Source organism: Monopterus albus, unplaced genomic scaffold (genome assembly GCF_001952655.1).
Source record: "Monopterus albus unplaced genomic scaffold, M_albus_1.0 scaffold134.1, whole genome shotgun sequence".
Classification (NCBI taxonomy): domain Eukaryota; kingdom Metazoa; phylum Chordata; class Actinopteri; order Synbranchiformes; family Synbranchidae; genus Monopterus; species Monopterus albus.
In genome coordinates, this window is record NW_018128014.1 from 2090038 (window position 1) to 2117933 (window position 27896).

General features: G+C 42.7%; 3 protein-coding genes across 3 annotated transcripts in view; all 3 read left to right on the forward strand.

Annotated features, from left to right (window-relative positions):
* Nucleotides 1-8636, forward strand: part of svopl (SVOP-like) — a 16774-nt gene extending 8138 nt beyond the window's left edge. The window contains 11 exon segments of the mRNA XM_020613460.1: nucleotides 1-112; nucleotides 379-452; nucleotides 1086-1282; nucleotides 3236-3347; nucleotides 3442-3523; nucleotides 4306-4395; nucleotides 4464-4577; nucleotides 7587-7630; nucleotides 7907-7938; nucleotides 8259-8466; nucleotides 8546-8636. The exon segment at nucleotides 1-112 is cut by the window's left edge and continues 23 nt beyond it. Of these exon segments, the coding sequence (XP_020469116.1) occupies nucleotides 1-112; nucleotides 379-452; nucleotides 1086-1282; nucleotides 3236-3347; nucleotides 3442-3523; nucleotides 4306-4395; nucleotides 4464-4577; nucleotides 7587-7630; nucleotides 7907-7938; nucleotides 8259-8422 (1021 nt within the window). The 3' untranslated portion in view covers nucleotides 8423-8466; nucleotides 8546-8636.
* A 152-nt stretch (nucleotides 8637-8788) lies between these two features.
* On the forward strand, nucleotides 8789-19969 carry LOC109967687 (F-actin-methionine sulfoxide oxidase MICAL3-like; the record flags this gene model as incomplete). The annotated part of the gene is made up of 18 exons (XM_020613438.1): nucleotides 8789-8869; nucleotides 10924-11079; nucleotides 11161-11261; nucleotides 11385-11621; nucleotides 11907-12022; nucleotides 12098-12224; nucleotides 12564-12651; nucleotides 13092-13237; nucleotides 13659-13855; nucleotides 14000-14100; nucleotides 15339-15494; nucleotides 16988-17150; nucleotides 17504-17598; nucleotides 17852-17924; nucleotides 18064-18253; nucleotides 18929-19161; nucleotides 19314-19382; nucleotides 19761-19969. Coding segments are annotated over exons 9-18 (1395 nt in total), but the record flags the coding sequence as incomplete, so codon positions are not given.
* Nucleotides 19970-20036: 67 nt separating this feature from the next.
* LOC109967700 (protein-methionine sulfoxide oxidase mical3a-like) lies at nucleotides 20037-24696 on the forward strand. Its single transcript, XM_020613459.1, has 7 exons — nucleotides 20037-20182; nucleotides 20266-20348; nucleotides 21621-21866; nucleotides 22400-22493; nucleotides 22954-23004; nucleotides 23923-23996; nucleotides 24178-24696. The coding sequence occupies exons 3-7, from the start codon at nucleotides 21630-21632 to the stop codon at nucleotides 24184-24186; spliced, it is 465 nt and encodes a 154-aa protein (XP_020469115.1). The 5' UTR covers nucleotides 20037-20182; nucleotides 20266-20348; nucleotides 21621-21629; the 3' UTR covers nucleotides 24187-24696.
* Nucleotides 24697-27896: the final 3200 nt, after the last annotated feature.

Consider the following 27896-nt stretch of genomic DNA (forward strand, 5'->3'; position numbering starts at 1 on the left):
GCGATACAACGTGGCAGCAGGAAACACTCCAGCTGCTGTTGAAACTCTGCAGTGGGTCGCTAAAATAAACCGAGCTTCTCTTCCTCCAGGACGACTGGTGGATCCCGCCGTGGTACGTTTTTTCTCATGTCTGCAGCCGAGACCTGGTCTTTATTTAAATTAGAGTGATATTGCAGACCGGCCTTTATTTTTAATTTCCCCGTCTGTTTCATATGGGACAATGTTTTAAGAAATCTCCATTTTCTGCTTCTATTGTAACATCCTGATGGCACTGGTTACCTGTTGTCTTGATCAATGCATTATAATGTGAGGTTATTAGAGGTTAACTCTTCAGAGGAAAGGATGTTTGGTGTAAATATGCCTCTCTTTGTGTTTCAGAAAGAAAGAGGCAATTGGAGAATTTTGCTCAGTTCATCATTCAGGAGGACATCGTTACTGCTCTGGTACTCATGGTAATGGAAAATTATTTTCATACTTTTGAAAAAAAAACTGCAAAGAGCTTCACAAATAAGGAAGCATTTACCACTGAAATTAAAAGAGAAAATCTGGTAAAAACAGAATGAAAACTTCATTGACTCGGAGGAATCTAATGTAAGAGATGTAATAAAAGCTGGGATGTGCTTTGCAGATAAAAAAATAACTGTCAGTCTTGTCCTTGTCCTTGTTTAAGTGGAGAAAGTTACATGACACTCGATACTTAATGCCCTCAAACAATCTTTTACTGGGACCAAATAGCAAGAATCACTTGGTGTGACAGGAAGTTACAGTAGCGTATCGTCTGCATTGAGGAGTATTAGTATTATACAAGTATTTTACCATTACCCTGGGACCAGAACTGAGCCTTGAGGTGCTCCACAAGCAAGTTTTATAAACGACAAGTTGGCAAGTTCAACTGAAAACATTAAATAATTTAAACTTGTCAAGCAGCTTAATCAATTGAATGGTGTCTTGTATTCTAGAAGAAGGATTTCTTTAAATTCAAATGTGTTTTTTTTTTCTTTCCTGTATGTAAGCTCCTGTTCTGCTGGGACCAGGTCGGATGTTTCAGTTCAGGTTTTTGTTTCTGTTTTTGTTTGGTACGTCAGGTTCGTGGCATCCTTTTCATACTACGGTTCGGTACTGAGCAGTTCAGAGCTGTTGGAGAAGAACTTGTTGTGTGTGACAGACGCAGACCAAGAGCATCAGGTCAAACACCGCCATGTGGATGGACTGTGCTACTGCATCCCCTTCAAACCCAGCGACTACCAGACCCTGCTCATCAGCAGCCTGGGAGAGGTCGCATGTAGGTCAAAGACAGGTCCAGAGCTGTGATTAGCTAGGTTAACGTGGTTTGTCCATTTAGTCTCCCATCTGCATGATGCTCCTTAATCTTGTTTCACAGATTTTCACTAGTTATGATACTCTGGTCCAGAATAATTTTTTCAGTTCATGTATATTTTTGCCAAATGCCAAAATTTGTAAGCCATATTGCGTCCTCCATTTTAGTCTCTTTAGCTGCCCTTACACTGAGAGGTAAGCTCTGTAAAAGCAGTTCTTATTGGTTAGTGGAGCAAAGTTGTGGTGAACACCTCATTCCTCAGTGAATCCACCGATCACACTGAGGCCATATGACTTAAAGGAATAATCAACAAGTCAAGCAAAAGAATGTTTACATTTTGATCACCATGTACACAAATCTGAGTCAGTTCACTTAGGAGCTCGTAACCACGTCACTCACAATTCATGAATGTGCATTACCACAGCAACAATGGCAAAACTTCCTGACCCACCACTGTTTTGTTTTTTGGCAAGTCCTTGTGAAACAGATAAATATTTCTTTAATTTACATCAAGTTAAAATCTGTGGTGCCTTTGTGTTACTACATAACTGGTCAACATCACCTTGCCTGGAATCCCAAAATGCTTTGCAAGGTGATTTGTTCATGTCTCATAGAAAATGAACTGGCACGAACTCCATCCCATCCTGCTCTGGTGAAAAAATACTGAGGTGTGGGCGTAACATAAAATTAGGGGTGCACCTATACTGTTTTTTTTTTCCAGACTACATTTGAATAGTCCACAGTTAATATAAACTGCTACGTGTGATGTATTGTTCAACATAGGCTACTTGGCATTCATTTTACTTCATGTATATTAGTACATGAAACACTGTAAGAAAGTCACTTTTGGCTTTTCCCGTTTAGGGGTCGCCACAACGAATCGTCACACTGACGACTCGCATGTTGACATTTGGCACGTGTTTTATGCCGGATGCCCTTCCTGACGCAACCCTGATTCGAACTCGGGCCCGCCTTAACCACTAGCCTGCCAGGGACGGCTGTACATGAAACACTGTAATGCTATAAATAGCTTTTTAAGAGTAAGCCAACGCACTGATGTACAGAGCTCTAGTTTACTTCGCATTCAACACACGCGCTTGGTTATGTACTAACTAAACTGACAGTAGCTTGTTTACCAACTACAGCTAGGTCTTCCCTCTCTCAACCTCAGAACTTCTTCCCTGTCTCAGCCTCTAAAGAATTTACTTGCGTCCATCTTTAGGAGTCACTTATGTTTGAGATCATTGATATTATTCAAACACGTAATTCAGTCACTGTCACATACCTCAGTCCATTTTGTTTCAAGCACCAATACATGGAGTGCTGCGTATGCGCTGCATTGCGCCAGCACAGCATGCATACGTGCGCACCATGGTGTACGAACCCTGATCACTGCGCCTCACTTTGTATTTTGCTTTGACATTGTGGATTGGAACAACAAGTAAATAACTTTCTCCTTATTATCTGTTTAAATGAATCCACTGCCAAATATAGGTCAATATAAAGCTGCCATTCATTGCTATCGGTGGGACAATTTTTATGAGTACCAGTAGACCACTAGAGGGTAGTTTTGGACTCGATACTAGTATTGGTATTGGTGCATCCCTACATAAAACATGATTCACTCCAGCTGAGAAAGTTAGAGAATATAGAAATGGCACTGCTGTTTAACAGAGTAGTGTAGGTGTAATACATTTTCTGTATTATGCAGCACTGAGCACACGGCAGCAAAGCATTGCTGCAGTCCTTAAGCAAGTTAGAAACTGTCATTTTTGGTTTGACAAAGTTTGTATAAACCTTAATGTGAAAGATGCTTCTCAGTCAGAGTAACGTGTGTTTTTGTCACTTGATACCTGCCTCAAGTTGTTCTGTGATTGATGGTCTGGGATCAGGTCTGTTGTATAACTGTCCTTCCAGTGGTCCCATTAAACATCTGTCTGCTGAATGTGTTTGGCCGGAAGTGGAGCCTGACGGTGCTGCAGCTGCTGGCAGCCATTTTGTTCATGATGGTTAACATCTGTACCACCATGTAAGACCCTCTGACAGTCTTCTTCTCTATCTGCTGGTTCAGCCTGACTGTGCGCAGGTTTATGAGGTCCTTCTGTTCCTGTCTTTCTCTCCAGGTTTGGGTTCACAGTGTTGCTCTTCCTGCTCCGGTCTCTGGTCTCTATGAACTTCAATGTGGTATATATTTACACCGCAGAGGTATGTCCATGCTGCATTCACTGCTGGTTTTTCTGATCCAGGCCCCAGGAAACAGGTGGATTTTGTCTTGCAGTTTCTTACTGATTAGGTTTCAGCAGAGCCCTTAAGACAAAAGAGTTGCAGCAGCGAGGCGTCGAGAATGGTAGCGGGTCACATGACTCATGTAGCTTTAAATAGTTCCCAGCAACTGATTAAAAGCATCAATTTTTTTTTAGCAAATTACTGCTTTTAATGACTTGATACAGTTCTGTATTTTGTTGTTGTAGATAGCACAGCTAGTTTAGCTAGCTAGTAGGGATGGGAATTTCAGGCTAAAATGCTATTCGATATTTGCTGGGAACTATTCGACAAGGGAAAACAGCAGCTCCTTGTTTTTAAAGACAAAACAGTCACATGAAATATTTGATTTTCTTTTTTTAATTTAATGACTCTTTGAATATTCGAAAATGATTACCCATCCCTACTCGTTAGCTAAGTACCTGATTATTAAAGTGATCCAGGGAGATAGTCAAAAAGGTCTAGAACATGTGTAAGTATTTTGACACTTTGCTAACTTAAAATGTTGCAATTATAATTATTGCTATAAATTTTAACTTCTACTTTAGAAGATAGCAGGCGGGTCTGTGTAAGTCTGTGGTGCTGATCCTCATTGTTGGAACTATTTGCTTTCCCCAAGATCCGCCATTACTGAAATAAAGGTTCTTAGAGAGGCAGCGGAGATGTCGCCACTCTCCTTCTTAATCCCCTCTGGGTTTCAAGTAACAGTTGATTTTGTCTCTCAGGTGTATCCCACTGTGGCTCGGTCTCTGGGTATGGGTTTCTGTACATCGTTCAGTCGGATCGGAGGAATGATTGCTCCATTCATTGCTCAGGTGGGTTCAGTGTGACACCTGGTAAACACTCAGGTGTGTTTGTTGATGTTCGCCTGTGTGTACTTCAGGTGTTGATGTCTCAGTCGGTGATTCTGGCTCTCAGTCCGTTCGCTGCAGCCTGTGTGGTCTGTGCTTTGGGAAACTTTCTGCTGCCAATAGAAACTAAAGGACGAGCTCTGCTGGTGAGAAATGGATCAACATTTACATTTTCTACAAACTTTATTTTACTTTGTTTTAACAATTTTTTTTGCACCTTTTTCAGCAAAGCTCTTGATGACATCTTCAAACAAAAAGATGGCTCTTTAATCTCGTTGTACTGGATACAATGACAATAAAGATATTCTATTCTATATCTGTTACTGATCATTTTACTGCTGTTGCATGTGCAACGCAAAGATATTAAATATGTAATTAAGATCAGCTGTCATTGTCTTTTATCATTCTGAAGTAAATTAATTTGCAAGTTTATGAAACATTTGTTAATTAGAGCTTGAGAATGCTAAACCTTCTGTACAATTAAAGACTTTGTTAGCACACGTTCTGATTTTAGATCTAACCAGTAAGCAGAGGTAATAACCAGCGCTGAACAGCGGCCACAGCTGAACTCCTCCTCCACTGAGCTACAGAAGGCGGAGGAGTTGATCCTGCTGCTGAAACAACAGCTGGTTTATGTTTATTATGCAACACATTTGTTTTGAGCATTTTTAAAAGCAGAGTTGTCGTTCATGATTTGGATCTGCACCAGCCTTGCTTTCATTAATAAACAGCTGCATTATTGTCTGTTAAAAACCAGTTAGGATGGTTCTATTAGATTAATAAGAAACCTTTTAGGGGCGGCACAGCAACGCAGTGCTTAGCGCTGTCATCTCACAGGAGGAAGGTTCCGGGTTCAAGCCCTGGCTGACCTGGCCTTTCTGTGTGGAGTCTGCATGTTCTCCCTGTGCCTGTGTGGGTTCTCTCCAGCTTCCTCCCACAGTCCAAAGACATGCAACTTAGGTTGACCGGTGACTCTAACCTGTCTGTAGGAGTGAGTGTGGTTGTTTGTCTACATGTCAGCCCTGTGACAGACTGGCGACCTGTCCAGGGTGGACCCCACCTCTTTGCAATCTGTGCAGCAGATGACACCTTCTCTCCTTAGAGCCTGAACAATAAACTTTGAATGAGGAGAAAAAAAGGAAAATAAGTGAGAGCACTCTAAACCAATAATATGACAATAAAAACATCAGGAACCTTTAGAGAGGGCAGTTCAGTTCTTAGAAAGAGACCAGATATTTCACTCTTATAAAGCATCATTCAGTAATTTATTTAAATTTCTTTCTAGGAATTTGACTGATCAAGAAATAAATATAACTATAAATTCATGACATTTTTAACTTGGTTCATTTTGGATGGATTTTGAAAGTTTTCATTAGTATCACTGACCTGGTGCTAATTAGTGGCTTAACTAACAACAGCAACGTGGTCTGTAGTGAACCGGGCAACCTGATGGTGGCGCTGTGATGTCACTAAGCCTTGTTTGTTCCTCGCTGTTGCTGTCTGATGAAGATGATCTCTGCCTCTTGATCTGCGTTCATTAATCTCATTAACTCTCTGTGGGTCCTCAGATTACTGTCAGGTTGCTGGTGTGTCTGCCTGGGGACAGGGTGTGGGATCAGTGGACTTAAGCCACGCCCCTGACCCCAGACTGACACTGTGTATTTTTGTGTATGTGCTCAGTGTGTGTGTGTGCACTTGTCTCTGTGTGCTCAGTGTGTTGTGTGTGATTAAAGTGGATTTAGTGTTGCACTGGCAGCAGTTGCAGATGGAGCAGAGCAGCAAACGGTCGGCAGCTCTGAGACGTGAGTACGTTAACTCTCTCTCTGAAACCTGTTTGTTTCTATGTAGACAAGGGGCAGCTGAGGAGCATTTCTCTTAATTAAAATTTAGCACTTAAAACAGACTTTTAGTTCAACATTTAGTCAGGTTTGATTGTACTTTTGTGTAGCAGGTTTGTCTGTTGATGTAAATCCACACTTGATACTAGTGTCCTGTTGGAGCATAAGGACACGAGTTCCCACTGAGAACATGGGGCCATATTCACATCAGCACAGAAAAAAATGTGCTAAAAGAATTCTTAGGAGGAAATCATGCAAAAGTGCTAATATGAATTCTGTGTTTGCTTAGTATCGATTTGTCAAAAACAATATAATTAAGTGATCCATTTTTGAAAGCTAGTCTGAGTTCATCATAGTTTAACAGTGGGGCCCCTCTTTGTTAGGTGGACCTTGCTCAGGGACAGAAGCAGTTTTGCATTTGTAATATGAAAGAAGACCATATGTCAAAATGTTGTAGGCTATATCTTTTGGTTTTACAGTAACAATGGTGATTTGCCGCTGGTGAGGTCGAACTGTTGGTGCTTGGATCTCTTTTGTTTGAGCCTCTTTGTTTCTGTTTCAACTGATTCACTGTGACATACTGTATAAACAAAGACTGGTCATGTGACAATGACACAGGGACTTCATTATATACTTGAATCTGAACTGAGAGACGTTATTTCTATTAAGAGTGGTGACTGAAAACTAAAAAGAGCAGACAATTTAACAACAGTTACTGTGATGCAGAATGGAAGTCAACTTGTGCACATTTAAACAATCTAGAAAAACAGTAATATAATACAGCATATGTATAGAATAATATTAATACAAAGCACCACAGCAGCTGAATGAACACAAGGTCAACTTAAAAAGCAGCTGTTTGCTAATAAGGCCATGATGTGGCGAAGGCTTCAGAAGCTTCTAGTAAGCGGACCTTTAACACCAAATAGATGTTGTAAATCCATGAAAAGGAATCACATCATGCAACCTGAAATCAGAAAACGTTGGGGTTGTGTATAAAATCAAAATTAAATCTGAACAATGAAACAGTGTGTAAATCATTTCTGTCTTGTATCACGTTGAAAACAACACAGCAGCCCATTATTTGATGTGACACCTCATCAACTATTCTTTGTTCAAAATAAACACTCACTCCAGTCCTGATGCTAAATAGAATCTCATTTTTAAGGAAAAAAAATCACATTAACAAAAATTGTTGGAAATGTAGTTTCATACTACACATGCATCGAGAAATGAAAACAAACTTTTGTCAAAAGTTGTTGTAGAGTCACATATGTCAGATTTAATTCCACTTCCTATCCTTTCTGCCTCTCTCAGACATCAAGAGACAGGCTGGAGTCAGTGACATCATCAGCAGGTGAACCCCCCCCCCCCCCCCACGGCGCCCCGCCTCCCCGCGGGCGCCACCATGGGAGATGAGTCTCCAGAATGCTGAGCTCAGGAGCTGTTTGATGAGTTTGTGTCTGCCTCAACATGCAGGGCAGCGCTGCACTCATTCAGCCAGCTGTGTGAGCATTTGCAGCTGGACCGGAGCGCCACCGAGAGGCCTCTATACCGACCAATCAAACACCACATCAACTACTGGAGGGCCAACACTGTGTGGGCCAAACTGGACCGAAGGGCTGCTCAGCAGGAGTACCAGAGGGCCTGCGTCTGCAGCAACACCACGGTAGGTGTTTAGAAAACGACAACTCAGATGTGTGCTCTCAGTATTTACAGGGATGTAACTCACCTACACTCACAGAGCACTGCGTTAGGTACACCAAAACAGTTCTGCCATAACACCTGAAGCTCAAAATGTTTCAGGTTTTAGTGAAATTGTAAAAAATATATGAATTCTGCTATGTTTATTATTGAGTTCATAGTGAAAGGTGGTGTTGAACTGGACTCCATTATATTCAGAGGGGTTCCTAATATTTTGAGCCTCATGTATGTAAAGGTGAGGATACAACACCTCTCTGACTGGCCACCTGTTTTTGTCTCTTTCAGTGTGTGGTCATCAGGGCGGGACCCTGTGGTCTGAGGACAACAGTGGAGCTGAGTTTTATGGGAGCTCGGGTGGTGCTGCTGGAGAAGAGAGACTCATTCTCCAGGAACAACGTGCTTCACCTGTGGCCCTTCACCATCCACGACCTGCGAGGCCTTGGGGCTAAAAAGTTCTATGGAAAGTTCTGTTCCGGATCCATCGACCACATCAGTGAGTCAGTCATGCATTATACCTGCCTGATTATGACGGCCAGATCCAGCCATCAGCACCACCCATCTCCTGTCTGCAGGCATCCGCCAGCTGCAGCTGATTCTGCTAAAGGCTGCCTTACTGCTGGGGGTGGAAGTCCATGTCAGTGTGGAGTTTAAAAGTCTGGTGGAGCCACCTGAAGGCCAGCCCAGGCAAAGTGAGAAAGTTACTTTATTCCTCTGCCTGCTTGTTGATGAACTTGCCTGTCTGTCTACATGTCTGCCGGCCTGTTTACGTGTCTGCCTACCTACTTCCTGTGCAGAGGTGGGCTGGAGGATGGAGGTGAGCCCAGAGTTTCATCCTGTCAATCAGCTGGAGTTTGATGTCATTATCGGAGCTGGTGGGCGCAGGAACACCTTGCCAGGTAACACACTCCTTCATCTTCAGCCCTTTAAAGGATTAAATGTGTTGTGTTAAATTAGCTCAGTGCTCAGCTGAGCCTGAGCAGCGCTGAGTGTAACTCTGCCTCACTGAGACAAGCTCAGCTTAGTGCGTTAATGGCTCATGAGCTGAGTCGACTCCTCTTTGAGGCTGAAATAAAGTAGATTACTTAATAAATGTAACATCAATGTAAACATGTCAATGTAAATCATGCCTGAAGTACCATTGAGGCCAAGGTACATCAAGGTAAAGATGAAGATCTGAGTCTCTCTCCTCCTCCAGATGGAGGTGAAGTGCAGCTCAGGCTGAGTTCCGGCCTCGGGGTTGCATCATACAGTCAGTGTTAGCCAACATCGGCCTGTTAGCGTGCCTTCATGGTACAACTGTTACACCCATGGCCCTGTCCACCCCCAACACTTCCTCAGTTGGCACGGGTTGTCACAGTAGCTCCGCCCCTGCACAGGTGGGAATGCATTCTAGGTGGCGAGGCGCACCTGCTCTCAGTTTCCCGACTAGTATTTAAAGGGAGCGTTGGTGTGTCCTTGTCGCCAGATGATCTCTTGTCACCCTGTGAGTATTTGTGCTGTGTTTCCTGCAAGGATTCTATACATATGAACTGCTTCTATGTTGTGGGACCTGATTCCTAGTGTTAAGAACTAAATGCCCTTTGTGTTTTTGAAAGGGTCGCTTTCTGTTTGAACTGTCTTACTGTGGATTAGTGTATCCCCTGCTGGTTTTGGCCATTTTGTGTTTTTTTTTTTTTTTATTGGCATCATTTGGTGCCTGGACTGTGAACCTTTTCCGCAGGACGAGGAGACCAACCTCTGCTGGGATTTGCTGCGTGGCTCTGGATCTCAACTGTCAGCCTTCATCGCACTGCCCTTCTACCTGCTCTGTCATCTGCTGCAAGCCTGAGCCTCTCCACCACGGTAGAACTGCATGTCGGACCAGTGATCACCTGCCTCGAACCAATAAATGCTGCTACTCAGGTCCTCAGTATACCTATCAGTATTGCCATTTCCATAGCACCCTTGTTACTCATTATCATCCTCTGCTCTTCTTTAGCCAGCTGCGCCTCTCCTACCACCTTGGGTTATAGCCTTAGCAGTCATCCCAGCACTCCCCGCTGCCCTGAGATTGGCTGATGTGACTGATTCTGACCATTCTCAATTCTGTCAGTAAAATACATTTACCTGATCAAGCCTGAGTCCGAGTTCTGCCTTTTTTCTGAGTCCGACCACGCACACATATACGGTTCGCTGTAACAACAGCTGAGTCTGAGACCACCTCAGATGGATAAGGTTGGTCTACGTCTGACTGCATATAGCTGAGCCTCACAGTCAGAGCTTGAGATGTCCTAACAGGCCACCATACTGAGGACAAACCCTTTGATCTTAGGTCCAAAAATGACCTTTCCTCTGGCGCCACAAAATGTTACTCCACTAACGCTGAAGAGCTAAGATGGATTTTTTTTTTATCTCATTCTCAAAACAACTTTTCCCCAACTTATTCCTAAAACCAAGAAAACTTTCTCAAAATGTTACAACTTTTTAAAAAAAATTATCACAGTTTCTTGTAAAATTGAGTTACTTGTCTAGATGTTTTCCTCAAATGTTTTTCTCGTATTATTACAACATTCTTCCACAAAGATAACTTTACTTTTGAAACCGTATGATTTTTTTTGGAAAATTATCCTAATAGACTTTTTTCTTAAAATTAAGCCTTTACTGTAAATATTACAGCTTGATCCTTTAAATTTATGATACTGTCGTGAAAATTTTCAAATGTTCTTGAACTTTTATGACTTTATCTTGTAATATTTACTAAAAAGTCAATGACATGACTTTTACTTTGACTTTGTCAAAATTCTTTTTTTTTTTTTTTTTTTTTTTTTGCTCTCCTCAATTGTGCTTCAAAAGCATTGAATATCCAGAGGAATGTAAACAGGCTGTGCCCTGACATGCTGTGTCTGTATCGTGGCGGCTGATTGGACCGAACGTGAGTCTCTGAGGCACCTCGTGCTGCCTGTGTGAACAGGGTTCAGGCGTAAATAGTTCAGAGGGAAGTTGGCCATCGCCATCACAGCCAACTTTAAGAACAGAAACACCACAGCTGAGGCCAAAGTGGAGGAGATCAGTGGGGTGGCGTTCATCTTCAACCAGAGGTTCTTCCAGGAACTACGACATGAAACTGGTACCAAATGTGAAAGATGGAAGACATTTGCTACAAGTCATTCTGTGGATACAGTGGAACATTTGACCTTTTCTGTTTCAGGGATTGACCTGGAGAACATTATGTACTATGAAGACAACACTCACTACTTTGTGATGACGGCCAAGAAACAGAGTCTGTTGGAGAAAGGAGTCATCCTACAGGTAAAATCGCTGGTAAATGTTTCTTAACTGCACGTCTACCAGTGTTAATTCACTTATAAATCAAACCAAGGTTTGAAAATGAAAATGTCAAAGACAGAAACTAACCTATTCTTCTTTCATCAGGACTTTGTGAACACCGAGCAGCTCCTCTCTGAGGTCAATGTTGACCAGAATGCATTGCAGGCGTATGCCCATGAAGCCGCAAACTTCTGCACCAGCTACCAGCTGCCATCTCTAGACTTTGCCATGAATCACTACGGGCATCCGGATGTCGCCATGTTTGACTTCACCTGCATGTACGCGTCTGTGAACACCGCCATGGTCCACCAACACCACAGACACCAGCTGCTGGTCACACTGGTGGGAGATAGCCTGCTGGAAGTGAGACAGGAGTCTGCCAGGGGTGGGACAGGCTCCCGGGGGTGAGACAGGGGTCTGCCAGGGGTGGGACAGGCTCCCGAGGGCGAGACAGGGGGCTGCCAGGGGTGAAGTGTCTGGGGTTTTTCTCCAATGGTTAATTCCTCAAATGGTTAAGGCAGAGAAAGAGATGGGTCAGGCAGACAGGTGACAGTCAGTTAGTTAAATAACCTGCCCACCTGTCTGTCTGTCATCCTATCTACCCTCTGTCTGTTGTCCTGTCTACAGCCCTTCTGGCCATTGGGAACAGGAGTCGCTTGAGGGTTTCTGGCAGCTCTGGACTCAGCCTGGATGGTCAAGAGCTGGGCTCGAGGAGCAGCTCCTCTGGACGTCCTGGCTGAGAGGTGAGTGGACACACCTGGACAGGATACACCTGCAGCAGAATTGTCCCCTGGTCACATGTGTGTCCTGTATTTTAGAGAGAGTTTGTACCGTCTCCTCCCTCAGACGACTCCAGAGAACATGCAGAAGAACATCAGTCTGTTCTCTGTCGACCCAGCAAGCAGATATCTGAACATCAGCCCTCTGAGCATCACACCCGCTCAGGTACCGTATACTCGCTGATCCAGGTGCATGTGGTCACTGCGGTCTGCAGGAACATGCACACAGTGACAACAAAACAGACTGACATTAAAACAACACTGACACATGTTGTATTAATAATAAACCTAACTGCTAAATTTAAAGTCTGACTGACTCGGTGACTGACTGGCTGAGTGACCAGCAGATCATCAGCTGCCTTCCTGCTGTGCGTCAGGACAAACTGATCAATGTACAGTTTTATTGGTTGTTTGTACAAGTGTATGGGTTCTGCTGTTTGTCATTATGGTATTTGTAAGAATAATAATGTAAGATGTTGCTGAAGTGATGTTTTTTCTTCTTCAGGTGAGACACCTGGTGGACACCGGTGAGGAGGTGGGGCTAGACTGTGGTGACATCATCCGCCTGCCTTCACCCAGATTCCTTCAACAAGGTGAGTTTATTTTATTTTAAACTTTACTGCAAAGTATTAGTATTACTTAAAGTTTACTGCAGTGCTACTACTCAGTTTACTGCAGTGTTACTACTAGGTTTACTGCAAAATGTTAGTACTTCTCACAGTAAAGAGGTATTTTTACGCCTCCACACCGGTGACAGCCGCGGCCAGAAGCATTGTTTTTGGGTTGTCCGTCCATTGGCCCATTTTTTGAGCATGATACCACAGGAACACCTGGAGGGAGATTCTTCAAGCCTGGAATAAACGTCCACTTGGACCCAAGGATGAGCTGATTATAATTTGGTGGTCAAAGGTCAATGTCAGTGACCTCATGTCTATCTCACTCCCAATGATTAGGCATACAACCACGAAGCGGTAATTCTAGTTCACTGAAGCACCTGAACCTGAGTAGCACCTGCGTCCTCTCTTTCTGACAGTCATTCTCTCAGTCCAATCAGCTGCTGGCATGGTGCGCGGAGCAGACCTGTGGTTACAGTGGCGTTGTCGTGAGCAACCTGACGTCCTCCTGGAAGAGTGGTCTCGCTCTGTGCGCCCTGATCCACCAATACAGACCGGATCTCATGTAAAACCCTGATGAAAACAGCTTTTCACTGGTTTACATAGAAATACAGCAGAATACAAAATGTACAATGTGTTAAAGCTTCACATCAGCACTTTGAACTGTCTCTGCAGGACTCATCAGTAAAATCATAATACTCAAAAAATATGATCTGAGATCAAAAGACTGTAGACAGTCGATTAATGTCTAAACCATTTTAAAAAATTAAAAGTCATGATGAACTTGTAAGTTAATTTAGAAATCTGTAAATATAATTGACATAAAAAGATCTAATATTCACGATAAGAAACATGAAACTGTTATATTGTAATACTTGACAAACATAATGAGTAATCACTTTAAAACGTGCTGATATTTCCTCTCTTTAATGAAGTGTTTATTTACTGTTTATAAATACTACTCACTGCTCTGTGTGGCTCCGCAGAGACTTTGACTCCCTGGACGAGTCCTTGGTGGAAGACGACACTTGTCTGGGCTTCGACGTGGCTGAGCGAGAGTTTGGCATTTCACCTGTGATGACGGTGGAGGGGATGTCAAGTGAAGGGGACCCAGACGCTCTGTCTATGGTCATGTACCTAAGTCAGTTCTACCAGCTGTTCAAAGATTCGCTGCACCCGCCAGGTGAGACTCACACACACACGAGATAAATTGACAAAACTATTTTTTTTCAACCAGAAAAAAAAAATTCAACAAAAAAAGAGTCAAAGTGAAAGATCTACATAAACAAACAGATAGTGACTAAAAGAAAACAAATCATTGTTTCAGGCTCTTTGTGTCAGAGCGTTGACCTGAGAGCAGCCCTCATCACGCCGGCCGCCCTCCTCAGCAGACTGGGACACAGCCTGTCCAGGAAGACAAACCCAAAGGTACCTGCACTCAGAGTTAAGCTTGTGTGTGGCGGCTTTAATAGTGGAGCTCCAATACTACAATTCACCATAGCGATGAGTAAATAAAAAGCAGCTGCTGTGGTCAAGAGGTCAGTGTCAGAGCTGTGCATCATCCCAAAGAGAGGAAATATCAGTTTTTATTGCTTTACTGAGCTTCAGTCTTCTTATGATGCCGGAGGAGGAGCACATTTGCCTGTGGGACTACACTTGCGCACAGCACTCTGTGTCACAAACTCTATGTTGCCACTGCAGCCAGATGAGTCCCCTCGAGGTAACCTGGCCAGGTCATCACGTACATGACAGCCAATGAGGGGCCAGTTTCACAACAAGGATAACACAATTTAGCACAGACCCAGTATTGACTTTATTAGAGGAAACAGGCCTTTCAACAAACAGCACCTCGGGTGAACAGGTGACAAGGTGAAGCTACCGTTAACATCCAAGCCCCATAGAAAGGTTTTTTGGTTCCAGATTTAAAAAAAGAAGTGGATGCTGGGTTGACTGTCTGGTCTGCACTCAACTGGTTTTATCCTTGCTCAGATTCTGGACCCTCGTTGGCTGGCATGTATGTGCTAGTCTGGCCAGGTGCTGATTACCTTGAAGGGACACACTTGGATACACAGTTTAATAAGCAGCTCCACTGTGTGACTGGGCTACTGGTGAAAACAAAAAATGCTTTGTCTCTTGTGAATGAAGTGGTGTGTTGTGGCTGAGTGCGAGCCTCCTCTGGGATCAGTGGTTAGTACAGTAATAACACAGCGATTCTCCTCAGTGGGAACTCTACACCTATGTTTATTCTTCTGAAACAGCAATGAACATGATGGGAAGGAAGAGAAATAAAGATTTAAATAAATCACAAATACATTTAAATTAAGAAAAACTCCTAAATTTAATGTCATAAATGAAGAAACATGCAGGAGATAGTCTAGACTGGAAAAAAACCCTCAAAAATGAACAAAGTACAGCTTGTAAATAAAAAGACTGAAAAAACAACTTGAAGAAAAACTGAAAACTCTTAATCTTAGAAAAATGTAAACAAAGAAAACATTTGTTTATAATAAATATTAGATTAATACATGGAAAAAAGGGAAGACAACATGGTGACAGATGTGAAACAAAAACATGAAACACCTGATTCATATGATTTTCTGAGCAGAAACATTAGCTCCTTAGATGTTTCTTCTATAAATAAATAAAAAATCTTTTTTATTTTCCAGTCATGTGACCTAAGTGGTGACACTGATGGCCAGGTGTGTGATGAGGCCTTTGTGGGCGGGTCCAGAATTCGACTGATGGCCAGTCAGCTGCAGGCAAAGCTGGCCGAGAGCTCGTCTACCTGCAGGAGTTCTGCTGCTGCAGCTTTACGGCAGCAGGTGAGATCGGTGCTGTTTAACACCCTGATCATCCATTGATAAAACATTTGTCAATGACAGAAGATTTCAAATTTGTCACAAATGTTTGACTTTTCACAATTAACTGACTACTCTGGACCCAAACAACACCTGGTCCTGAGCCTGGTGTCCACATTTTAACTTGGTACCAACTGTTACAAGCTAGTACAGTAAAACAGTTTGCAGATGTAGAAACATTTTTAGGTAATGGATGAAAACCTCGGGACATAACGGCTTTTCGCATGTTAAATTACAACCTCCTGCATCTTGTCGTAGAATATTAAGGTTCCTTAAAACTTGTAGTCTGACTGGATTCTGATCCCTGAATCCCCAAGTCCAGATTTTGCTGATCAGTCTTCATCTGAGCGTCTCTGTCCCATTTTCTCATCTCCATCAGAAAAAGCGAACTCTTCTGCAGGAACAGATGAGTTTTTGATTTAAAGAGAAGATCCAGTCTCAGTCTTCCCTCAGCAAGGACGAACAGGTACCATGCTGCAATGACCTCTGAGTATCTGTGGCAGTGGTTTGACTCCTTTAGACCTGTTAGACCCTGTGTGCTATGTTGTTTTCTCAGATGAGCTTTAATCTGACCTGAGGTCTGTGAGAGCTTCAATCAGGTTAAAACTAACAGTCTCTTCAGGCTCAGTCCAGCCATCACGTTTTTCAGTCCATATTTTACTGAACCTCTGATGGGCACGTGGGTTCATGTGATGAATCTGCAGATCAACGACAAGCTGTCCCCTCCAGGGAGTTTGTGTGGTGCAGATTTGTGAATAACGTCTGTCTGTTGTGCCTGTGACCAAAGTGCCTTTAGATATGCACTGGTGGAGTGAAGCTCACTGGCTGAGTGGATAGCCAATCAAATTCAGAGTCAGGAGGAGAGAAGTTCAGTAAGATTCATGTTCATTCACCTTCTTCAGCTGCTCTCACATTAAAATTCTGTCTGTAATCAACTTCAAAGAAAATGCATGTGATTCTGCTTTGGTGACTGGTGACCTCAAAAGTCTGAATGATTAAGGTTTTGGCTGTGCAGTTGATACATCCGGTCGATTCCTGACCTTGGAAACAGCAGAAGAAAAATAATCTAACCACAGTTTCCTCTTGCTTCATAGTTCTGGAGCATTTGAGCACCGAGTTCAGCTCCTCCTGAGGGTCAGTCAGAAGCTCTGAGCGAAGGAAGGTTTTGGACTTTGGGTTGAGTGTTTTGCCAGCTGCTGCTTCCAAGGTCAGAAACAAATTGTTTAGCTTAAGTTTTAGGTTATCATGGACGAGAAGCCCCTAAGGTGCCCAGACTCAGAATGTTGGATCACCCTGCTGATGCAGACAGGGTTGACCTCAGAAACAGTGTCTGACCTGACATGAAATCAACTCCATCAGACAGCCTCAAAAGATCTGACCTCACCTCTTCACCAGATTAACATTTCAATCTGATCTGTTTGTGTGAAGTTGGTCTCTTATCATTTGTGTCTCTACAGTTTGCAGTGGGCTGCAGCGACATCTGTTTCTTCTGTAAGAAGAAAGTTTATGTGATCGCACGTCTGAGTGCTGAGGGCTTGTTTTTCCATCGCAGTTGTTTCCAGTGTGGTTGCTGCGGCAGTACTCTCAGGCTGGCTGCATACACCTACGACCAGCACAAGGGTCAGTGTCAATCATAACAAACCAGATAAAGCCAGTCAGATTGTTGCTGTGCGTCCAGATTTTCCACCACAACACACTAGAGGAGAATGAGGTTTTAAATAATCCACAAAACTCACTGGAGGCCATTTTACTGTCTGATTCCCTATCATGGAGGATGCTGCAGACTTGTTTTAGTTAGCTAACGGTGTGTAAAAATCAGTGGTGTAAAACCTAAAACTGCAAAATGTGTTTACTAAGCTCAGTACTGGGCCCTCTGTCCCTCTGATTACATGCAAATGATTTACCTGAGGCTCGGATGTGATGTTTGATAAGTCGCTGTAAGAAGTCAGTAAACATCTCTCCTGCTGTCTCAGGGGGGTTTTACTGTGTCCAACACTACGTCTGTCACCTCAATGCTCCGACAGTGGCAAAGACATCGACTCCATCTGCTTCACACCGAACATCAACAGTAAGACATTCAAACTGTTTTCACTTTTACATCAGTGTAAACAGGAAAATAACAATAAAACATGTAATGCAGAAAATAACTGTGCTTCTCCGCAGGCATCACAGAATTCAGACCATCATCAGTTTTATGGTTAAAATGATAGAAATCAGTTCCAGTATAAGTCTGTGTTTGTCTGCGGCTCAGCTTTCTGGCTAAATTTTGAAAACTGGACAAGTAATCAGAACTAGTAAAAGTCCATATCCGCCTGTTGCAGGCATCTGTGGGTCCACCTCCATCCCTGACTTCTGCTGACTCTCTGATCCTGGCTGATCCCCATCGCTCCGCAGGTGAGCTCGCCTTGCCTTTGTCATCTGTTCAGCTTTCTTACCTGTTCACAGTGAGCATGCTCCTTAAACTTGAATCAATGTGGGCTTTAGAGTGTGTGTGTTTCTGTGTGTGTGCATGGCTGTGTTGGTGTGTTTGCAGTGGCTTCTGTGATGGTGGCAATGGCCGAGAGGACTGAGCTGGAAAACTACCGACGCAGCTCAATGAAGGCAGAGACAGAGCTGCTAGAGGAACCAGAGGAGGTCTCTGAGGAGACCCTGGCCCGGTTCAACCTGAACCTGGGCCAGACACACAACCACAGGTCGAGGCCAGAGTCTGACCTGCAAGGGAGGTCAGAAATCGACTAAAATACATGAGCTGTTAGGAAGGATCAAAAAGAATAAAGAAAATATTACAACTTTTAAAGGCAGCAACATGACTTTTTGGTCACTGAATTTTAAGTTCAAATTTATGACTCTTATGTACATATATAACTTTTAAGCTAACATTATGAGGTAGTAAAAATTAAATTCATTTTTAGGCAAACATTGAAGTCAGGATTATGAATTTCTGACTCATGACATTTATGAGCCTTAAAGTAAAAAAGGCTATTCAATCAAAATTAAAACTTCACAGGTTGCAATTATAACATATCAAAATATTTGCTAAATCACAATACCCTTTTAGATTTTCAAATTAAAGAAAGCTAACAAGATATTTCACAGGCCTGAAGTAGCATATGACTTTGAATTAAAAAATATATTTTTATAACCACATACACTGTAAGTCAAGACTTTTACTTAGATTTGAAATGAATAGATACTGTGTCAAAATTATGTCTAAACCACTTTTTCAGTTACCTTTATAATAGATTAAACTTTTGAAATAAGTCAAAATGTTTGGACAGTAGTTAAAACTATTTAGTATTTCATTGTTTTGTCCTGTGAGTGTTTTCAGTTGCTTTCATTTGCTGGTGGCACTGGTCTTCTGGCCCTCACAGTGAAGGACGACTTGTTTTTTGTTTCAGTTCAGATTCAGACATGGAGGAGGATGAGGAGGAGAGAGAAGGAGGTCGACACCAGGTGAACTCAGAGGAGAGAGAAGGAGGTCGACACCAGGTGAACTCAGAGGAGGCCAGAGCTTCATGGAGGGAAACTCTGCAGTTCCACCTCCACTTGAGAGATGACGAGGAGGAGGAAGAGGAGGGAGAGGTTGAATTAGGTGAAGAGGAGACAGGCAGTGAGGTGGAGTCCAGTAATGGTGAGTCACAGTTGAATTTTCTGTGTTTTCAGATTTGTAGTTTAAATACACTGCTGGTTGATGTGTCTTGTGTGTGTGTGTGTTGATGTTGTGTATATGTGTTTTATTGTTGTGTTTGTGATGTGGTGATATTTGGCTCCCCCTGATGGTAGAGGGGGAGTACAACCCCGGGGAGATGGAGCGTCACTCAGGCCTGTGGCTCCTGTTAGAGGAAGAGACAGGTACAAGCCAGACTGACCAAACTCCATTCATAAAAACTTCAAATTTAGATTTATCTAACTACTGTTAACATGTTACGTGAAGCTGCTGTTTCTACTGTCATGTGATCATTTTAACAACATGATTGCCATTTCAAGCAGCTACTAATCAGCCGCTTATATAACAATGTTAAATTTGCTTCATCCTGATGGTCACAGTAACATAACGCTATGAGTTTGTCTTTTCCTGTGATCATTGGTGGAAAAAGTAACAACAAATGAATGCTGCTGCAGTGTCAAGGTATTTGTGTATGTACATAATCACAAAATGAGTATTGTCATATTGTGTTCTGGCTACGTCTTTTTTGCTTCCTCCCTCACTTATTAACTCCTCCCCTGCAGAGGAGGAGTCTTCTCTGCCCACACATCTTACACCTACTGTTGTTTTAGAAACAGATCCCCAGACACGTGCCCTCCAACCTGATGCTGGAGGGCAGGGCCCTGAACTCCTACAGGAAAAACCCCTCGTCTTTCAGGGGTTAGAGATGGAGTCAAAAGGTGAGGGGGCATGGGCTGAGGCACAGGGGGTGAGAAGGAGGAGAAAGGAAGAAACTCACCCCCCCCCCCCCCCCCCGGCACACGAGGGGGGACCTACACCAGGGGTTTCAGGGGCAGACAGGTGGAAGTGGAAAAGGGTGGAGCCAGAGCTCTGTGGAGGGCGGTGTTCTCTGCAAACAGGAAGGAGAAGAAGAAGAAGAGAGGTGGGACTTTACCTTCAGCTGCAGAAAGGGCGAAGAAGGAAACAGCCAGTCAGAGAGCCACAGGTGATGATGTAATAAACAAAGACACCAGAGACTTGGTGATGTCACATTGATGATGTAATATGAAAACTGTACTTTATCTCCAGATTTGAGAGGAGCTCTGACAGAAGAGTCTGACCTGGACTCATCCACTGTCCTACAGAGGTGTTTGCTGAAACCCAGAAACAACGTGAGGAATCAAACACAGCTCTCAACACTTCCAGCAGGAACTTCACTAGCAGTGCACATTAGCTGTCAGAATACAGTTACAGACCAACCAACCAATCAGAATACAGCTACTGACCAACCAACCAATCAGAATACAGTTACAGATCAACCAATCAAAAATATACTCGACTTCCTCCTTTCTTCTGTGTGTAGTGTGCACCTTTACAGTACCTGTAAACTGTTGATGGAGCCTGTAGAGGGCAAATAACAGTAGTTCAAGTAGAACTGAACCCAAAGGGACTCCACTTTGATCAATAATTACCAATAAATGTTTTATTTATTTGTTGTTTTTTTTTTTTTTTTTGGTGGACCAGACTAATCTCTGAGTTAAGACTAAAAGTCTGAGTTGTCCTCAGATAAACTTTCCTTTCTGATGACTGTAGCTGTGTGACCTCATGTCTGAAATGCAGAGAGTCACAGTAACAGGGGAAGAGAACCAGCAGGTATCAGCTGTGGTTGATACTAGATAGAGATACTGGTGCTATGTAGAAAGTCTTGTTTCATGTTTAGGTTCTGTGACTGTGACATATTAGCAGAACACAGAATGAATGCATGTCTTTATCTGCATTTTGCAACATTGAAACTGTAGACTGGAGCCAGACTCAAATCACAAAATGAAGAACATATACTGGAGAAGTGACATGATGATCTATGTCTCTCAGCTTGAGACTCTACTTATTATAACTGATTTGGAACTTTTCAAGGCTGACTTGGACTGGTTAAAACTGACTATCTTTCTGTTTGTCTGGACTATGTTTCAACTGACTTGAGAGTCAGCTTGGACTTGACTTGAGTTGTTCTGACTGACCTGAGACCTGCTTGGACTCATTTGAACTGACTTGGACTTGTCCCAGATGACTTAAGATCAACCTTGAGCTTGCCTCAGATGAGTAAAAACTTGTCACAACTGATTCCAGACCTGACTTGAGCTTGTTCTTACAGATGTAAAAATGATAGAAATGGTGGCATCTTGTGTCTTAGTTCAGTGAATGTTGAGACCTGATGGTTTTTAAATCACTCTTTAAAGTCTCCTCTGTGGTTTCTACCAGTTTGATTGATTGTTTTTCTTGTCCATGTGTCGCAGCCTGCGTATGTTCCTCATGCCCTGGCTTTTAAACGAACATATGCCATCAAGTCTAATCATATACAGTCCTGTAATGGATCACAGGTTCAGTCTAATGTCCTGTCAGATGGTGGTGGACTCCTGTAATGTATTAACACTGTTTTATCTCAGAAACACTCTATGAAGGACAGAGTCCCTCTCCAGGATTCTGACGGACAGTCCTCGTGTCCAACAGAGGTTTTGGGGGTCCTGGTCCAGCCGAAGGAGCCATCCAGTCTGAGTGTCAAGGAGACCCTGTTCCAGGGGGAACAGGAGGATGCCGATGAAGACCTAGACACCAAAATCACTCAACAAGTTTGGAGAGCTGCTCAAAGACAAGCCAGACAACAACAGCTGAAGAGACTGCACAAGGCTCAGGTGAGGTTACCTGAGAACAGAAACGTGTGGAGGAGGTCCAAGTTAAAGTCTGCTGGGGGCTGGAGACTAATTTTGTCTTTTTGAGATCCAAAGTGGTAAAATAGGCAACTGGACTTGCTTGAGGTTCTCTTGAAGATGTTCCACCACTCATCCAAGAAGCAGCTTCTGTGCAGTCATTCTCAACTTGGTTTGTAGGATCGTGATAATTCCCAGTAAGTGCTTCACTTGATGGTGGGAATCAAAGAGTAAATACAGGTCCATCCACATCTTGATTCATGTGACCCTAACAACTTACATGGCAGCTGGGTGGGGCAATGACCGACATGAGACTTCAAAGACCCTCAAGGTGTTAAAGACTCTACAGAGGTTAAAACACCTGGAACTCCCCAGCAGTCAGTCAGAACTGAAGAAGTGAAACATTTTCAAAAGAAGCTCAAGCAAGTCCAGTTGTCTATTGTGCCACTTTGGATATGCCATGACCTACAGTAGATGACCGAGAACCTCCACGAACAGGTCTTTTTGATGTGTTTCAGATGATCCAGAGACAGCTGCAGCAGGTGGAGGAGCAACAGAGGCAGCTGGAGGAGAGAGGAGTGATGGTGGAGAAAGCTCTCAGAGGAGAAGCTGGTAACGACATGAATACAGTGGTTTCAGATACACATCTTTTTTTGTGTTGTAGATTTAATCTGAAGTTGAAAAAAATCCTATTTTTGCCCATGCATCTGTGCTCAGTAACACATAATCTCTCAGTTAAAAAGTCTTGAGAGCCTTGCTGTGGCTCCACACTGAGCTCTTGTGCATCCTGTCTGAGATGTGTCTAGAACCTGACTGGAGTCCACCTGTGGCAAACTGAGCTCACTGGACAGTGTGCGTAGAGAGACACACACCTCTGTATGTAAGGTTTCACAGTTCACACTGAAGGTCAGGACTCACATCTGGGGCGTGGCAAAAAGTAGTAACTTTGTTGATTTCAAATCAAATCTACAACTAAATAAAGTATGCAAAAACTGAAGGGCTCTGAATACTTTGTGGCATGTCTGTGCAAACACACTGAATGAGAAGCTGAAATCGCCTGTGTTTGTGTCAGATTACTGGGGAGACTTTGGAGACAGTCAAGACTTCGACCTTCACCTGGGAGGTTAGTTTATCCCCTGAGTCACTTTCTATGCAACAACTAAGTGTACTGTGGTTTACTATACTACACTAAAGTAAGTTACACTTCAGCTAATGCAGTTTCTTATTGTTTGAACCTGTGCTTAAATCATTCAAGACTAGCATGACAGATGAGATCATCCCATAATTTGCTGTATATTATACTAAAGTGTACTAACAAAGTAAACATTCTAAACATTGTTATACATTACTACAGTATACTATGCATTTATAATTCTATGATGTTAGTACTGTGTAGAGGTATATTGTACTGTATGATATTAAACTATAGCCTACTATATACTAGACATACTACAGTGTACTATTGAACTGTACCATATTGCAGTATATTATATCCTGATAGGGTTAATCCTGTCTGTCCAGTTAGATGGTTCTGTTTGAGTGAACGAAAAAAAAACTGTCATGTTTAAACGGGACGGCCGGTCTATCACTGTAGGGCTGGGTAAACAAAGACATCCAGACACAGAGATAGTTTCTTTCCCCAGGCTATTACAATGATGAACAGCTAGTCTATGTTGCTCTTCTAGCTTGTATATATTGTGTATTTTTTTTGTTTTTATGTTGTGCACATTGAGGGCCATTGAGCTGGAGTCAAATTCCTTGTGTTCTTGAAATACTTGGCAATAAAGTTATGCTTATGTTTAAACCGAATGACTTGTTTGTCTCTGTAAGACTGGGTAAACCCGGTCTGATGCAGCAGTGGTTCCATTTGGTGCAGCAGAAGAACTCTCTCGTTCAATATGAATCTGAACTTATGATATTGTGAGTATCTGGCCTTTGCAGTTTAAACTTGGGAGAAGCTGATTCAGTAAATTCAGGTTGATGAGGATGAACTAGGACTGTCTGTGTCTGGATCTTGTTTCTCATGACTGCTGTGTTTCAGTGCTCGGGAGTTGGAGTTGGAGGACAGACAGAGTCGACTGCAGCAGGAGCTCAGAGAGAGGATGGCTGTGGACGGTAATATCACATTAACACAGACAAACCCAGTTTTAATTCTGTTTGCCTGAGAAATAAGTGAAGAATTAAAGGAACATGTTCTTACAGACTTTAAGACCTGTAGAACATTTCTGATAGAGTGACATTTAACCCTCTGTCGTCTGCATGCTATGTCAAATACTAACCCTGTGTGTTGTTGTAGACCACCTGAAGGAGGAGTGGCAGCTAATGGAGGAGCGACTGATCCTGGAGGAGATGTTGGAGGTGGTGGAACAGAGAGACTCTCTGGTCTCTCTACTGGAGGAACAGAGACTGCAGGAATGACAGGAAGACCAGGACCTGGAGCAGGTGATGATGACCCAAAGACTGGCATTCAGCTGGATGTGAAACTGGTCTGAACTGGTGTGCGGATACTCTGATGGGCCTGATCCTATGTGGAGTGATATCACAGTGACCAGGAGTCTCAGCTTTTGATGCTTTACTGCTACTGTGAAACACTACATCCATTTGAGTTCTGTAAAAATGCTTCAGATTGAGTCCAAATGTGCTATTTTGGGTATAGTTGATGCAGTTGTCGCTCTGCAGAGGGTGTAATGTGATGTAAACATCAGGTGTAAAGCCCCAGATGATTTTCATTCTTTCATTATAATGATCAACAATACAACCCAGAATTTAAAGAGTGAAAATATTTTCTTTTGTCCTAATAAAAGCACAATATTTACCACCACTAGAGTTGATAGTCTAATTTCAAAGAAGTTTGATAAAATCCAACATGTCTGTGAGCTAGTCGCCACCAGGGGCGCTGCTCTGTTCCCCTGTTGGAATCACTGATTTCAGGTGTGCCTTAATATGACACTATGTTAATCTAGATTCTAGATGCACAGTGAAGTTAGATTTAGAGGTTTAGATTTATAGTTAAGCATCAGATTTTCCCTCACAGACACACGCACTGTGTCAGTGATGTAAAGTGGAAATGTGTCTCCATCAGTGACGTGCAGATCAATCCTGAAATGTCCATACTTCTGATCCCAACGTTTCCTATTCTAGGATCAATTTCCATGTTAAAATATTGACATCTAAAAAAAAAAGCAAGCTAATTTGGGATAAATGCATATTTTATCTTCAACAACAGATGCAACAGTCTAAATCATACCTGGTTGATAGGAACTATTTCTCTTTCCACCTGTCACTGTTATAAGATGTACACTTATAGCTTAAAACTAGTGGTGGCAAGTAAGTAAGGCGTCTTTACGGACATTTTTTAACCTGTCCCTTGTCCAAGCAGTTGTGCCAACATGCTTCAAAACCACCTCCATTGTGCCAGTGCTGAAACATTCCACCCCTGACGTGCCTATCATCATGAAGTGCTTTGGAGCGCCTGGTCCTGGCGTGCCTGATGACCTGCCTCCCACCCACACTGGACCCCCACCAATCTGCCTACCGAATGAATAGGAGCACAGAGGATGCAGTCTCCATAGCACTGTACTCAGACACCTGGACAACAACAACTTTTATGCAAGAATGCTGTTCGTGGACTTCAGCTCAGTATTTAATGTGGTCATCCCCTCCAAGTTAACCACCAAACCTGGAGACCTGGGCATCAGCACCTCTTTCTGCAAATGGATTCTGGACTTTTTGACCAATAGGTCTCAGCATGTTAGATCAGACAACAACTGCTCCTCCACCATCATCCTCAAAACTAGCATACCACAGGGATGTGTGCTGAGCCCATTCCTCTACTCCCTTTTCACCCACAACTGCAGGCCTGTGCATGACTCCAACATCAAGTTGGCAGACGACACCACGGTGATCAGCCTCATCAGCAACAATGATGAGTCAGCCTACAGGGAGGAGGTACAGCACCTGGCTGTGTGGTGCACTGACATTAACCTGCTCCTTAACATTGACAAGACCAAGGAGCTCATTGTGGACTACAGGAGGCATACACAAACCCATCAATATTACAGTTTTTCTGAATTGCTAAAACATGTTTCTTGAAACCACCGCTCATTTTCTCAAAACCTTAAACACAAATCCAAATACTCAAACTAAATTCACAAAACCTGACTCGTCTGGCAAAATCAAGCAATTGCTTCAAAACCATGTCACCAGCACTCAAAATCAAACAATGCTTTCAGATCATACACAAATGAGTCAATCATATACACACTGCAGCTCAGTCATTAGACACTACATCAAAAAAAGGAGAACACAGCATCCAGGACATGTAGTTACAACAAAAAAAAAAGTTTATTGTATAGTGAATTTACCAAAAACCATGTTACGATCAAAAAAGAAGAAAAACACATCAGAAAGATTATTCTGCCTCAGGATCACTGTGTACTTTGAACTGGCTAATGATTTGTACCTTCTCATCACATAATTAGAAACAAGTGTGAACAATTTTGAATCGTTGTGTGTAAACAATGACAACTGTGCTTTAGTTGTGTTTAAGTTCTGCTGTCCTCTGTTTAGTGTTTTGCAACACAGGTTCATCACAGTGTGAATTGTGTTTTAGTGAGTGAGAATGTGTTTGGAGTTTAGCAAAAAGAGTGCATGAGATTTGCTAACAGAGTCTAAGTGCCTGAACTTGTTTAAGGTTTTGCAGAAAGAGTGATTTATTCGAGAAATTGGTTTATGCCATTGAGAATTTGGTTCAGAGATTGGGGTTTATTGTTTTAGCAATTCAGAAAAACTGTAACGGGATGGTTGTTGAACGTGTCTCCAGCTTCAAATTCCTGGAGACCCACATCTCAGAGGATCTGTCCTAGACCACCAACACCTGCAGCCTGGTTAAGAAGGCTCACCAGGGCCTCTTCTTCCTAAAGAACCACCTGTCTTCAGCCATCCTGGTGAAATTCTACCGCTGTGCCATCTAGAGCATCCTGACCAGCTGTATCAGTCTGGTATGGAAACTGCTCCGTCTCCAACCGCAAGGCGCTGCAGCAGGTAGTGAATACTGCCCAACACATCACAAGAACCACTCCAGCCACTGAGGGTGTCCACAGGGAACGTCGTCTCTGATGTGCTGGCAGCGTTCTCCAGGACTCCTCTCACCCTGCTCACAAACCGTTTGACCTCCTGCCCTCTGGGAGGCGCTTCAGGAGCCTCCGGACCGAGACTGGTAGACTCAGGAACAGCTTCTTCCCTGCAGTCGTCGCCTTACTGAACTCTGTCCTCCCCATCAGTAAATTAGTTCTGACTATTCATACTGTAGATACTGTGCACTCTGCACTGCTGTTATTACACTTCTGGTTAGATGCTAAACTGTATTTCATTGCCTTGTACATGTGTAATGACAATAACATTGAATCTAATCTAATTAGCCTGCATTTACTAAAGTACTGTGCTTAAGTAAGTTTTTGTACTGTGTTTCCATTTTATGATGCTTCTACTTTATTATTAGTCTTTTCACTGCACTCCATTAATCTAATAACTGAAATTACTGATTAATAATATCAGTAAATAAATTGGTGCAGTTCAATTAAATTTGCACTCAGACAAAATCAACAATTTCTATTTTGGGCTAGGCTGCCCTCTCTACCCTACTTTGACCTTCATTAAACTATTTCATATTTTTAATGGGTCTGGGTCTCTTCCCCCCCCCCCAGGATGCGGAAAGTATTCAGACCCCCTTAAATTTTTCACTCTTTGTTATATTGCAGACATATGCTAAAATCATTTAAGTTCATTTTTTTCCTCATTAATGTACACACAGCACCCCATATTGACAGAAAAACACAGAATTGGACATTTTTGCAGATTTATTAAAAAAGAAAAACTGAAATATCACATGGTCATAAGTATTCAGACCCTTTGCTCAGTATTTAGTAGAAGCACCCTTTTGAGCTAATACAGCCATGAGTCTTTTTGGGAATGATGCAACAAGTTTTTCACACCTGCATTTGGGGATCCTCTGCC